This window comes from Tetrao urogallus (genome assembly GCF_951394365.1).
Source record: "Tetrao urogallus genome assembly, chromosome: 1".
Lineage (NCBI taxonomy): Eukaryota > Metazoa > Chordata > Aves > Galliformes > Phasianidae > Tetrao > Tetrao urogallus.
The window spans coordinates 118,025,016-118,040,594 of NC_136813.1; the positions used below are offsets into that span (position 1 = coordinate 118,025,016).

Sequence of the window (15,579 nt, forward strand, 5' to 3'; positions counted from 1 at the left end):
TTACCATTAGTCATTTGGAGAAGATTGAGGACCACCCTGTAGATAATAAAGCATCCTGCTTTTTCACCTCTTTACTGATGAAGAAAACTGACTTTCTTTCCATTTTGGCAACAGTGATCACTTTCCCATGTAACCAGAAAAAGTTGCTTATATGATCACAGTTTTTGACAGTGATACATACTGACTGACTTGCCTTAGAGCTAGCCTCACTGGAACAAGAGCTTTCTCCTGATGTTTTGAGTGTTCAGTCCCCTATATTGTGTTTTAGTGATCCCATGCAGAATTTTTGGATGCTTACAGTGAATTACTGAGGCTTGCTGAAGATTTTAGAACTTTTTTTTTTTAACTTGATAGGAAGTGTAACACAAGGACACCATCAGCTTTGGGACAGACTGTTGCTGGTGTCTGCCAAGTCTCCCAACCTCTAAATAAGACCAACCTTAGATCTGTGAAGCTGCCTTAGAGAGTCCACAGCCTACTGCACCTACAAGTCCTGCTGGATAAAGCAAAGAGATTCAGTCTCAGGCCATGAGACCATCTCTGTCTCTCTGCATAACGCCAACAATTGGTGGTTGCTGCTGCTTTAGTCAGTATAAGTCAGTGTGAAGATGCATAGCTTTTTCACAGCATCACATGTGGAGGAAGGATGTAACTCCATTTTGAACTTATAAGATCTGTGCGTTCATATGTAATCTCAGTTCAGATTTGCGATGCTGGGGAACATCCCACCTCTACAGAGAGGAGGACTAATGTCTCTTAAATTTAAGAATGCCTTATTTCATATTTCAATCAAAAATTATAGTAGAATTGGTAGGCCAATTCCAGTTCAAAAGTCAGTTGTTTGGTCTCTGTATAGATCTCATTTCCATAAGGTGTCTGGCCATCGTATTCACCCAAGTTAGTGAAAGTACTTGTTTTCATTACCCTGGAGACTGATTAACTGAAAACATGTTAATCATTACCATCAAGTTAGCTTTGAACAGTTAAACTACATTGCCATCTTGCAGTTTTTTAGGAGCAAATCTGAAATGACTAGCAGACTTACCTCTTTGGAAAAATTTGCTATTTGCATGCTGTTTTCTCAAGCTGTTTTTGAAGTCTCATTGTTCAAATATAAGTCGGTCTGTTTACTTGATGGTCTTCTATTACACTGCTTGTTACAAGTTTTGCCTTAATCCTTCATGGTGTTACTCCATCATTCGTATTCCCTTTCTGATCAGATTGCATTCTTTCAGCAATAAGTTATCCATTTCATCTCTTATGATGCTGTCTGTGCCATAGTGCTGATTAGTACAGAGAAGTGGAAAGTCCTGTAACTTTTCCTGTTGTATTTCAATCAGCATTATGTCCCAATGACAGTTAGCATTTACATTCACATGGACAGTAATGGATTTATGTTGGGACACAGTCACTCTGATAAACTGATTCACCTCTCAGTGTTCTTCAAGACTTTCAGACTCCTGAGTTGTAGGCTGGAAAAGTGACTGAGTATATCCTGAGGAGCTCAGGCTCTTTCTAAGGTCTTTGAAAATCCCTGTAGGTTCTATTCAAGGTGATGCTCAACCTAGTGAGCATCCCTGTGAGTTGCCTTTCTGATTCACTGGAAGAAGCTGATGGCCTTTGGAAGATGAAGGTGGAGTATACAGGCATGATTCTGATCTGTCTCTGAGCCATGGAGTAGTGGTACCTGAGTCCACGTTCTCTGGGCGCATATATTCCACACATACTTTGGCTTCATACCTGATCTGCTTTTTTTCTTTACCATAAGCTGTTGATAGATTATTGCTGCAGTTATCCTAAATCTCCCATCCTTTGGCAGAAGATTTCAAGATTTTTCTGTAGTTGGGTGTACTGTCAAGAAGGCTGAGAGAACTAAAGATGCAAGTTGTGCTTTGATCTGTATGCCAGTGTATTGGCTGAGCAGAAGAGGTCATAATACTGTCAGTGGGCTTTGACAAGGCTAAAAGTTTTGTGTTCTTGTGGTGCAGGGTTTGCCAGGGTTTATGTCTGTGTGTGGACTGCACGCCTGGAAGTATTATGGTTACTGGGGAACTCTTTTTTAAATGCTTAACATATACACCATTAAATGACATGGCAGTGGCATAAAACAGCTAGTAATGTGAAATCCATGAATGATAATGAAAAAAGATGCCGAACAAAACTGAAAGAATAAAAATACCACTAACAAGTTAAAATGAATAATTTGATTTTGCAGGTGTTGTAGAGATTGAATTAGTAAGCAAGATTATCTATATAGCTCATTGTATGTGATGTTTTATAGCACATGGTATTCTAAGTAAAATACACTACTCTTTATGTGTAAGATTTTTCCCATTCATAGCTGAATTAAAGTTTTGTCTACAGAGAGATTAAGAATTAAAGCTTTGTCTACAGAGAGATTATATTTTGATGAAGTTTTTTGTGCATCTTTGAAGTTAACGATGGAAACTATCTCCAGAATCTGGGTATGGCATTAGCTGTTATTTTAAGTATGGTAACTCCAGTGCAAAATAAGTCAGATAAATAGGACAAATGGGCAGATATCATTATTCATTCTCTTTGAGAGATGGTGACCAGTGACAGTATGTTTAATATGTAATTCTACTTATAATACATGTATAAAATTTTATTTTATATTTTAGTGTGTATGTATATTTATATATAGCATATACACGTATATAAATGTTCAGGAAAAGAGCATGAACAGTATGCACACTGATGGCAACTGAGAAAAGGCTATCGGGGGTAGCTGTAATGACAGAAAGCTGAAAAATTGCACCAGCATCTTATGAGGTTGACTTATTGAGTAACAACTGAGTTGATTAAGTCCAGCATAGTTAAATGTAAAGTAAGGCACCTATGAAAAAATAATTTCAGATCTCACATATAAGATGGTGAGCTCTTAACTGACAACATTATGAAAATGCCAACTCTGTGTATTGATCAGGAAGAACAAACTGAGAAGAAACAAAAGAGAGAGCATTGTTATGTAGCTATATTAATCTTGCCGGTACATTTAGTTCAAACTAGTCTACACATTTCAATAACACTGTAGTTGGGTTGGAAGAGTTGCAGATAGCCCTGGGAGGAAAATTAAAGGTACAGAATAATTTCCATTAAAGGAACAACTGAATCAGATAGGATTCTTTCATATGGAAAATAAATGTTTTATGAAATGACAGATTTGCAAAATCACCAGGGGATTGGAAACGTTGGGTGAGAATCAGTTGTTCACTCTCTTCTCCAGCAGGAGAGCTAGGGACTATTGAATAGATCTAGTATTAACCAAGCTGAAAATAGACCTCCAGCTGCTGGCACTGTGCCGTTACGTCTTCCTTTAAGGGCAGAAGCAGCAAATCCCTTTGTTTAGAGATTTATTTTCAGATGTGGCTAAGTTTCCATTGACTACGTTTACACTGACTGTAAACATTTTACTAGAGGATTCCCTTAGGAAGCACATGAGCTTTGGTGGCCTGACAGCACTACCCTAAACCAAGAGTTTGAATGAGATAGCTTATTTGGGGTGGTGAGATCTGTTTTTGTTGTAAGATCTTTTCCAGCTGTGCTGGGTAGGATGAAAAGGCAGTAAAATAGCTGTTGACCCTTTTGTTTCTTTTGCTGTTCAAGAATTGATATCAGTCACTTCAATTTTATCCCGTAATTGAATATATTAATGTGTTCATATTCTTTGTGTTTCATTAGTTTTCAAGAAGATTACTGTATGCCTGTAAAGATAGGTAGTTTTCTCCAGGAATTGGATAAGTTCATAAGAAAAGTCCTCAACAATAGGAAATATTTATGAGACTGCTTGAAGATGAGCTAATTCCTGCTTCTCTCACATGCTTGGGATGTAGCAGCCTGATAACCACCCTTTCTCCTATAGTTTGTCAGGAGTAAAAATGTTCCTTTTTTTAATTTTTTTTTTTTTCTCTCTTTGCTCTGCAGCATTGAAGCTGGGTCCAGAAGCATTCAAATTTGATGGTGGTGTAGAGGCAGTGGCAGTGCGTCAGAATGAGAAGTATTATATCCTAAGACCAGAGGTGATTGAGACCTACTGGTATATGTGGAGATTCACACACGATCCCAAGTACAGGCAGTGGGGCTGGGAGGCAACACAGGTAACTATTTATTATCTGTCAGCAAATTAATTCCACTTCTTTTCCTTTTGTAGCTGAAACACTTCAAATAATTTATTTTCACAAGTCTCAGTAAACTGGCAAATACATGGAAGTGTGTGTTGTTATTCCTGGTTGGGTTTTTTTTGTTTCTTGTTTTTTGTTTTTTCTGACTACTGAAACAAACAGTAGAAAGGCATGTTCAGCATTGTACAGCTGGTGAGCTTCAGGCTTGGAATACAAGTTTACTGGTCATGACTCCTACTTTGTCAGTGGTCCTCAGCCCTCAAGAGAAGTAATTTATACTGGGAAACAAAAATGTATTATAAATAACTATTAATTACAATTAAATATGTATTAGCGCTCGTTTACTTTAAAAGACACTGCTGTTTCTTCTTGGTCTACTGTTAAAACTCAGATGAACTGTAGACTGGATAGCATGTAAACATGTGGGTTGGTATCATGGGTTTTTATTTTCATACTTGTCTAAATGGAAGGAAATCAGATTGCCAATCATGTTTTATTACTCAATTATAGTGAAAAAATCCAGCATTACAAGAAGCAGACCATGAAGGAAAGTGAATAAGCAGTAATACCTAAGGCAGAACTTAAACATTTTTGCAAAGGTGTTTTAGAGATTGTTACTTCCTTTATGGATGCTTTGCTGGATTTGAATCTGATCATTATATATCCGAACCAAATTCCTGAGTGTGAAAATGTTCTTGAGTCTTTCTCATTGGAAATGCTTGCACTGGTCTATGAAAGCACAGAGCTTTATACTAAAAACTTGAATCTCTGTGTTTGTGGCCTTCTCTCATTCATCCATCGTATGTAGATGTCTGATAGTTATTGATTATAGGCTGGTCATATGAGTAACAAGACATCATTTTCATATGACAATATACTATTCTAATTGTAAAAATTATTTATAATCTTGGAAAGATTTCTCACTTTGTATGCTTCCTGGAGCTGAACAGTGATCCTTTTCTGATCTCTTATTTCTCACTGCTTCCACCTGCTGGTCTATCCCAGGGTCATGCAAAACTATATTGCTTTCCCAGCAGTTTTCTGGTTCTCTTCAAGATCTGAGCAGCCAGTGGGCCACTACAGCTCCTCCACTTTGTTGCTATAGCTCCAGAAGTCTTTGGAAACATACCTCAAAGCCATTTTCTAACATTAGAATAAACATTCAAGGTAACAAGATGCTAATTTACTGTAGCTAGGCAGATTAGATGAGGAAAGAGCCAGGGAAGAGAGGATTCAAGAGCCTGCAAAAACTTTAATCTGCATGTCAGAACCAGTTTAGCAAGAGAAGGAAGAGATCCCGAAAAAAGTACTTGAAGCTAATGCTGATCTGTTGAGAAGGCAGGTTCAGGGTATTTAGCTTAGCTCATATATATGCTTTCCTCAATTTAGTTGTAATAATGTAGAAGAATCTTAGTATTTTAAGACAATGCCTTAGTCTTGGTTAGGTTTTGCCTTGTAAAGCGATACTTTGTAAAGCGACACTAAGCGGTATCTTCTCTGCTGCCTGAGCTATAAATGTGTCTAATATGACAAAGAAATGGATTTAGTAACCTACCCCTTGCTAGTGTGTATGCAACAAATGCCTGCTGATCTAACACCAGCTCTTGTCAGAAGCTGTGGCTCTGTGATCCAACATGAGATTATGACTTGTGTAGTAAGTTAAAGAATATACAAATACAAAATTTTTCAAGACAGGATCTGTCTTTATAGTACAGTGCAGAGCTTTTGTTACACTTTCTCCATCTTGTTCTCATATTTTCATTCCTTCTAATGCTTTCAAACAAAACCCCTTCTTCTTCCTCTGTCTCCAGATTTCTGTATGTGTAGAGTAGGAATTTATTTTATCTTAAGGCATCTGCATTGAAGTTGTGTAAATCAAGCACTCATGGTGTATCTTCCTCTGTCCCTATAGAGTGCCTTTTTCTGCTTACTTCCTCAGTATTTTTTTTTATCTGATATAACTGTAGAATGTTTCTGAACTCTTCATAAATGTTTTTGTCTACCTCTCCCTCCCACAATTAGTTTTTCTTTCCCTCACCATAATACTAACAGAGGAGCTTGGGAAGTTTTCTGCTCCTTTCTGTTCCCTGCATAGAGATAATAAGTTCTTGTTTTCCTCCTCACGCCTACCCACTGCTTTCTCTGCTTCCATGCCACACACAGTTCTGGCTGTGCTTGTTCCTCCACTTGTAAATAATCTGGTATAATACACAGAATGGTTAGCTTGCTGCTTTTGTGTAACACAGTCTTTATTCACTTTTCTGTTGCCTTTTGACCACTGAATATACTTTGAAATCTGTATTATATAGTTCTCATGGCAATTTTTTTTTTCTCATAAGAATTTTAATAGGTGCTTTGCACTTCAGGGGAGAACAACAGAACAGTAGGGGTCAGAAGGGACCTCTAGAGATCTCCTATTCCAGCCTACCTGCTAAAGCAGTTTCCCTAGAGTAAATAACACAGGAACGCATTGAGATGGGTTTTGAATATCTCCAAAAAAGGAGACTCCACGACTTCTCTGGACAGCCTGTGCCAGTGCTCAAAGTAAAGAAGTTTTTCTTCATTTTCAGATGGAACTTTCTATGTGCCAATTTGTGCTCCTTGTCCTGTTGCTGGGTGCTGTTGAAATGAATCTGGTCGTATTCACTTGATTCCCATCCATTAGATATTTATAAACAATGATGAAATCCCTTCCCAGTATCCTCCAGGCTGAACAGTCGCAGGTCTCTCAACCTTTCCTTAAAAAAAAAAAAAAAAAAAAAAAAGACAGACACTCCAGGCCCTTAATTGTCTTTGTGGCCCTGTACTGGATGATTTCCAGTAGTTCCCTGTCTTTTTTGAACTGTGGAGCCCAGAACTGGGCACAGTGCTCCAAATGTGGCCTCACCAGGGCAGAGTAGTGGAAATGGATCACGTCTATCAGCTGCTGGCCATGCTCTTCTTAATGAACCCCAGGACACCATTTGCCTTCTTGGCCACGAGGGTACACCACTGTCTCATGGCCAATCTGTTGTCCACTGGGACACCCAGATCCTTCTCTGCAGAGCTCAAAATGAATTTTTTTTCAGAATGTGAAACTGTCTTTTTTTTTCCTTTTTTTGTTCCATTGAACCTAAAGTTTGTTGACTGAGTTCTTGGTGATCACCTTTACTTGCTTCTTTGAATTGATGAATACCTGCCTGTCCTCAGAAGGACTGAGAGAACTGGGATCTAGTCTAGAGGCAAGTACAATTTTAGTTCCAAAAAAACCTTGATCTTGTCACAGGCCCTGAAATTTCACATGGCGTCGTTTTTGAGCCCAGAAATATGTATTTGGCACGAGTACCATATTGCAAATTTTTCTTTTCTACTATTGATTTGAATAAGTGGAAAACCTAATTCCTCTGGTAGTTTGTTGCATTATTTAATTATTTATGCTGTTAAAAAGATACACCCTATTTCCCTTTTGAATTTTTCTAGTTCTCTATGGCAATCATTGCACTTTTCTATGACTCCGTGTACCATATCAAAATGTGTTTTATTGCCTATGGCTTCTTTCCAGTTTTCACGGATTATAATAAGCCTACTACTGGATTGTCTTTAGAAATTGTACTTTCTCCTGCTGTAAAGCATTTTCTCCAAATGTCTGCACTCACCTCAGATGTTCATCCTGCTTTTTTAAAAACGAAATCTGAAATGGTGTATTCCAGTTTTTGCCTTTATCAACAGCCCTATGCAAAATTAAAACTACATGCCTGCTTCTGTTTGCTACCCCTGTGTGTGTACTTGTCTCAGCATCCTAGGAGGAACTCATACTAACTTGTCTCTGGTGGCCACTGGATTCTTTTAAGTGTCTACTTTCCAGACTAATCTGGTTCTGTACTCCCGATCTTTATTCTTGGTCTAGGATTTTGTACCTGGCCACACAAAACTCATTTCGTTAGGGCTCCAGTTAGCCCCAGATTACACTGACTGCTGTTATTCACCTATATATCATATTTGCCATCAGCAGTTATACAGTGATTTACTGAAAATTAAGGTGTGACCCCTTATTGAATCTCTGTAAAAAGCAACCTATCCAGTGATGGGTCCGCATTTCCAGTTCACTGTTAAATCACTGTTGGTCACTTTTAATTAAGAAAAAGATATTGGTAAGGTATAGTGATATTTTCTTCTTATCATTATGTGTTATGATACAATCTCAATTGCTTTAAAAACATTTCTTATACCTTTGCAGTTTCCTTTACTACTTTTTACTACTTTACTACTTTGATTCTTTGAAGTCTACAAGTTTGCTAAGAATGATGGTTTCTGTAAAAACCATACTTACCAGTGTCAGCTGTCCTCTTGTTCTTTTATATGCATTTATTTGTGTTTCCAAAATTGTTTGGAACTTTAGATCTGCTATCTTATATTTATCCAGTCAGCTTGCTTCTGGATAATAGCATTCCTTTGATACTCTTCCAGTCCTCTAGAACTTCCATGTGATCTAAGGTGCGGTAAAAATTAAAAACTAGCATTGTTTTGTTGAGTGTATGGGAGCCATTATGTCTTGGCCTGAACCAGTGATTGGGCCTTATCAGGGCCTTGCTTCTCACGAATGAAGAGGACCCTGAGCAGTCAGACCCCTATGGCCCTGACAATGTTGGAAAAGAGAATTCTAAAAAATCTGAACTAGAGGCTCTGGTGGAACTGAATCCTCTAGAAATTCAGCCAGTAGTCATTAAAAAAACAAAACAAAACAAAAAAACAACAAGAAAATCCAAGAAAGACCTAAGGAGGTACCACCCAAAGAGTGGCTTCTTCCCCAATCTATGATGCATTTACTGCATGCCCGTATACGGCTACTGAATTGGTGGACTTGGTCCAGTGATTCCAGCAAAGGTCAAGGGAAAGTATCCTGGCCTGGCTGTTGAGACTATGAGATATGGGAGCCAAAAGTGTCATGATAAATGAGAAATTTCAAACTGGCCTCTATCATGACACAGCCAGCACTTAGGCAAAGGCTATATACCACTGTTGTACACAAAGAGGAAAATCATTCCTTAATTCAGTGGATTATGGTAGCCTGTGAACTGATGTGACCTAATAAAACAGATACACCCACCCATAGTGGCTTATGGAATTCTATGGTAGAGCTCCAGAACTGCATCTGGGAGCAAGGTATGAGGGAAGCCATCTGTGAGGACACTTTGAGAGTCATTCTGTGTATTTGATCTCACCCTGTCTGCTGAATTAGATGTACACATAAACTGGGAAGGGTTTCGTTGGGGTTTGTGGCAGCATCAGTGTTCTATCCTGCGCGCCAATTGGTTACTGATCTCAGTTTTGGCATGGAGCAGAAGAAAGGTATAGCTTGATTATAACCCAGGAACTGAGTGTGCATTGTACATCTGCACAGATAGATAGGCAGTCTTCTGAGGACTTGCAGTTTGGATTGCTCAGTGAGCTGCTCAGGATCAGACTATCCATGTTCAACCAACCTGAGGCAGAGACATGTGGTCTGATATCTGGAATGTGGCAACAAACAGTATATGCCCATGCAATCGCCAGGGAATGTCGGACCAATACATCGGCTCAGATAAGGTGGCCAGGTCTGCCAGCAGATAACATTGCCCCATCACTACATAAGAAGTTGTGATCTACTGGACAGGAGACAACATGGGAAGCAGTGAAAGCATGGGGGCTGCCCATTCGAATGTCAGATATTGTCCAGGCGTGTCAAGAATGAGAAGCATACTCCAGGGTACAACTGAGTCCTTTGCCAGAAACAACAGTGCATCACACTGAAGGGCATCATCCCTTGTACAGATTGCAGGTCTTCTACGTAGGCCCCCTCCCTCAATCTGAAAGGGCCAGATGTGTCTTGAACTACGTTGACACAGTAAGTGGATTAGTGCAGGACTATCCAGTGCTAAAAGCAAATCAAGCCTGAGCAAATCAAGGTAATAACTAAATGAATGGTAGCATAAGGACTCCTCAAGTCATCCAAAGTGACCAGTGAACAACAGTACGAAAGTGGGCTGAGGAAAACAACATCAAATGGTGGTTCCATCTGCCTTGCAATCTGATGGGAGCAGGCCTGGTATAGCAGTATAATAGCATTCTAAGGGCCACTCAGAAGTCCGATTCTCAGTCCTTGCAGGGGTGGTCTAAGAGACTGCACAAAATGCTGAGAGACATGAATGAAAGACTCAGAGATGGCAGACTCAGCACCCTGCATGTTACAAACAACTTGGGGCTCACCGTAGAGGATCCAAATTAAGGGAAATGATATACGATTGAAATCCCAAGTTGGAACAATATGCAGTGTTCTGCTTGTTGCCCATAAGAATTTAGAACCTGGAACCCACATAGTAAGATGGCCTTGGGAAGTGCAAGTTGGGCCAAAACTGTGCAGACTGCTCGCACCATGGGAAAGATTATTAGAAGGGGAAGGAATGGTAACACGGCAAGTAATTGGGACATGGCCATCAGAAATTATAAAACACCTCAATTTTCATGGTGAATGGGACCCTGATTCTATCCCTCTGATAGATCAGAACCCCCTGCTTTGGTACCTGATATAATTATTGAGCTGTCAATATCAGGTTAAAGGGTGTGGTATAAAAGGCCTGAACATAGAATCATAGAATCCTTAGACTTGGAAGGGATCTCTGAGGGCCATCTAGCCCAACTGTCCTGCAATGAACAGAGACATGCACAGTTAGATCAGGTTGCCCAGGGCCTGTTCCAGCATGACCTTGGAAGTCTCTAGGGATGGGCATCGATCACATTTCTGGGCAACCTGTTCCAGTGCCTTACCACTCTCATTGTAAAAATCTTTTTCCTCATACACAACCTAAATCTCCCCTCTTTAAGCTTGAAACCATTCCCCTTTGCTCTGTCACCATACAGACCCTGCTGAAGAGTCTGTCCCATTTCTTACCTGTAGCTGTCCCTTAAGATATTAAAAGTCCACTATAAGGTCTTCTCAGAGCCTTCTCCAGGCTGAACAACCCCAGCTCTCTCTCAGCCTGTTGTTGTAGGAGAGGTGTTCCATTCTGTGAATCATTTTTGTGGCCCTTCTCTGGACATGCTCCAACAGGTCCACATCTCTCCTCTACTGAAGACTCCACATCTGGACACAGTACTCCAGGTGAGGTCTTGCCAGCACAGAATAGAAGAGCAGGATCACCTCCATCACCCTGCTGGCCACACTTCCTTTGATGCAGCCCAAAATACAGTCGGCTTTCTGGGCTGTGAGGGCACGTGACTGGCTCATGTCCAGCTCCCCATCCTCCCATGCCCCCAGGTCCTTTTCAGCAGGGCTGTACTCAATCCTTTCGTCCTCCAGCTTGAATTCATATTGCATGTTGCCTTCACCCAGGTACAAGACCTTGACTTCGGATTTACTGAACATTGTGAGGTTCTCCTGGGCAAGATTCTCCTATCTGAGCACAGTTTGATGATGGCAGAATTGTAACCGAAAGGAAATGTTTCCATCCAAAACTACAGGAAGCTTCACTTAAAATAAGGAAATACATCGTGAATTACACTTGCTCAGAAACAAAGGAAATCCAGGCCTAGAGCTGTGTGGAGAGAAGCTTCATGCAAACTAATGGGCCAAATCATAGATTACTGAAGTACAGGGAGCTGTGTTCAGTAGTTGGTAATGACAGATCGCCTAAGCTGAGCAGTTTCCTTCATCACTCTACCTTTTCTGTCCCCATATGAAACTGTTAAAAGAGCAGTTATCTGCTGAGGACATACCACCAAAACAGCAGGGAGGCAGAAACAATCTGCAAATCATTTCACTGTCATAGCTTTGGGGCTGGTTTTAGCAGCTAATATCCTGGCATGCTGTAAGATTATGTTTGTCAGCCAAATGATGAGTGTAAGGAGCTGCTCTGCACTACTTATGCATTCTTCCCTGTCTCCTCCTCTTCCAGCATGATTTTTCCTGCACTGTGTTGGAGCTAATTTAGCACGCTGGTTTGTGAATCCAGAATCCATTGGCCCCTCTCTGCCTGAAATGCTGATTGGTTTAAAGTTGATGCTTTAAACATAAAGAACTGCTTTGAAGTCTGGCACACGAGCTGACTTGTGTTTCAACTGTATAAGGGGGAAAAGAGAGAAGCATTTACAGGAGATGGAATTGTATGGAGGAAGAGGTAGCTGGAAGAGTATGTAAGATGAAATCAGTGCTTCCCTAAATATTAGTACTGTATTTAATCCCTAACTTCAGCAAGTCCCTGTGACTAGTTACAAATCACAGTCCTGTAACTCTTCAAACTCTCCCAGCTGCAAAATCCAGGAGTGTTTGTCATCTTCCTACACTCCCCATAGCCCATGTTATCTTAATTGAGCAATGAATGTTCTGCACAATGTTACATACAAGCAGCTATGCAAGCTTAAAGTTGAAGTCTGCTGAGGCTGTGTGCTCCCATCAATATCAGCGAACAGTGAGTAACTAGGAAATTCTTCCCCAGAATACCTTTTTCTAGCTTCTAGTTGTTTGCCAAATGTCGTTAGTAGCCTTGGAAGAATTTTACTTTTCTATGTGTTCAGTCCTTATTTATTTATTTTCCCAATCCACATCATCATCTGACATAACTAAAGAGTGGAAAGAATTTCCTCCTTTATTGATCAATCCTGTTATTTTGGTGTTTTCAAATTTTATTTTACAATTGAATTGCCTTTTTTTAACCTCCCTTTTTGCAGGCAATTGACAAGTATTGCCGAGTTAGTGGTGGCTTCTCTGGCGTCAAGGATGTCTACTCATCATCTCCTACATATGACGACGTACAGCAGAGCTTTTTCCTTGCTGAAACATTGAAGTAAGCTGTTTTCACTCTTGTATGTTCCTGTAAAAGCTAGCATGTGTTTTTACAAGAATATGTTGACTAAACAAATAATCTCTTGTCATTTCCAGGGTGGTTTGGTCTTTTTTTTTGTTTCCCCCAGCTTTCAGGTCCAAGGTTAGCCTATTTTCCCAGAAGAAAATACAAATAGATTTTCTAATACAACAAGCTTATGCTGAGGGAGTGTTCATTTTTGAGACTTTAATTTGATTTCTGGCATCACAATAGGGAAAGTATCTCCTTTTTAGAAAACACTCTTTGTAAAAGACATTTTTTAGATGCAGTGACCTATTTTATAGGAGTGTGTGCTATATATACTCTGCTACTGTAGAACCTATTTCTCCTGTATGTGCCACTGCAATGGAGTAAATTTGAAAAAACATCCTCTGTGCCCTTGAATTATTTTTCTGTACTTCTCCTACAGCATGCCTTTCTAGAATGTTTTTTGTTGGAAGCAAGAATATCAGGCATATTTTATAGTCTTTTATGTACTTCCAATTTTAGAATATTTAAAATGTTTTTTTAATTCAGTCAAGTCAGCAGAACATCTTCAGTCAGTTATGCAGAGACTCATGCACTCTATTGTATAGTTAGTTCAAGGTAAAGTGTCTGAAGTTTCTTTTTGATAACAAAAAAAAAGTTATTCTGTACTATGCTAGAACATTTAACCACCTTTAACTTATGGAGTTGTTGCTTACAGTAAGAAATACATATAAAGTTAAGAATATGTAAAGAAGTCTATTATTAAGAGATCACTTTTTAGGCCTGAGCCAGCTTATCATTGCTACTCATCTCTTCCATTATGATGCAAACTTGCTGTCGAGAGCAGTCTTTTGTCTCACAGTTGTGATCACACTGGGGTTTCACCCATAAAGCAGTATCTCCAGGGTGTGATTATTTCTTGACAGTTATATCAGTGAACATGGTAATGCACTTCTAGCATTGAGATCTATCATTGTTTAATGTAGGGTATCTTCCTGAAATCTTGTGAATTGTCTACTTTTGGAAGAAAAGTGCCTGAACTGGCTATTATTCCCTACTCCTTTTTCACTTCTGCATAACAGTTTGCAGAACATTGGTTATTTCCATGGACAGAAGCTACTTGGCAGTATGAACGTGGCTAGAGATGCTATTAGAAGTCTGTTGTCTCTGCTTAAGTATCCATGCCAACATGTGATAGAAGGAGTGTATAATCAATGAATATTAAGATGTTATAATTACAAAATAAACAAGAGAGTTAGGCAAAGCAGATTTTGTTAAAAAGAGGATAGAAAGCATACCTGTATCCTGGGCTCACATACAAAACTCCAGCAGAGTGGATCTCCAGAAGAGATCCTTCCCCACTGGTAACCATCTCTTAAATAGGTCTAAGAGAGGTGGAGCCAGGCTCCACTCTTGGCAGTACAGCTGAATTGCCTTCACCTGTGCTCCCAAGGCTGACTCATTGCCTCCGGTGATCAGTCAGAGGTTGCCATACAAAGAGAAAGTACATAAGTTATTGCAAAAACCTGTCAGCAGTGAGGACTTTCAGTCTTTACAACTCAGTGATATGAAGAACAACAACAAAAACAAAAATTGTGATAATGTATCAGCCTAGTATGGCTTGTCGGTTTTTCAGAGTGAAGTGGTTATTTTCTGTTATTAAAAATAGTAATAATTTTTGTTATTTTACAGTACTTACTGGGTTTTAGCGACAGTTTCTGACTGAGAAGATTTGTTTGAGTTACTGGGAGCTCAAAATGCTCCCAGGGAAAAAATAGATCCTGACAGTCGCAGAGGTGATGCATACTTCAGGCACCATGACGTGTCTCACTTGTGTGAAAGGACTCCAAGTTCATCACATCTGAGAGAAGGATATGGCCATTGTGTCCTGCAGTTGAATAATCCCTACCAGACTCCTCTCAATGGTCACAGTACTTTGTTTCCCTTTATTATCATTACAAAAAGAAAGTGAGCCTCTTTCTTCTGTCATCTTTGTTAATTATATTTATTTATTTACTCCTTTGAGTTAATTTTCTACAGCTATACTCCCAAAGAGAGGCAACATTTCAAACATGTCCTGCTAGTTACACAGAGCTTCTTGAGGAGCTGATTCTGTGTCATCCATCTACCTATAAAAGCCAAATCAGAGAGAGGATGAAGTCTGCTCCTGTGGGGCTTCTGTGGTGACAGGACTGACCTTTGAAGTATTGTCAGAATCCTGTCTAGATCTTTCATCAAAAGGAAATCTGAAAGTTCACTGGTGTTTCACTCAGTAACTGGATATTCTGAAGGATAAGCAGTGACATTTGACTGTAGACAGTGGGAATATACAGAACTCACATTCTGGGTGTGACAAAGCCCACTGATGGGAGTGACAACTCTTCCTTGTCCCGTGCTGCAAGACCTCACGTTGGTGGAATAGTAGGAAATCAGGCTGAAACAGAAGTTGAGAGGTCCTATATCGCAGTGATGTTAAGCTTAGCTTGCATGAACACAATCAGGTTTTCTGGAAGAAGGGAACTGCCTTTGGAATTATAGCATTTGAGTTCGGAAGACTTTACAAAGATCTCTGCTGCCAGTGTCCTCTTACAATGATAGCATAACCACATTCAAAATTGTGTATTAAGAGAAAA

At 39.6% G+C, this 15,579-nt stretch overlaps 1 protein-coding gene across 1 annotated transcript in view; it reads left to right on the top strand.

The window, feature by feature from the left end:
- The window catches only part of MAN1A2 (mannosidase alpha class 1A member 2), a gene marked incomplete at both ends in the record, with an annotated part of 123,752 nt that overhangs the window by 107,404 nt on the left and 769 nt on the right, over window positions 1–15,579 (top strand). Inside the window, 2 exons of the mRNA XM_079544012.1 lie at window positions 3,946–4,118; window positions 12,825–12,940. Coding sequence (XP_079400138.1) covers window positions 3,946–4,118; window positions 12,825–12,940 — 289 coding nt within the window. The remainder of the gene's footprint in view (window positions 1–3,945; window positions 4,119–12,824; window positions 12,941–15,579) is intronic.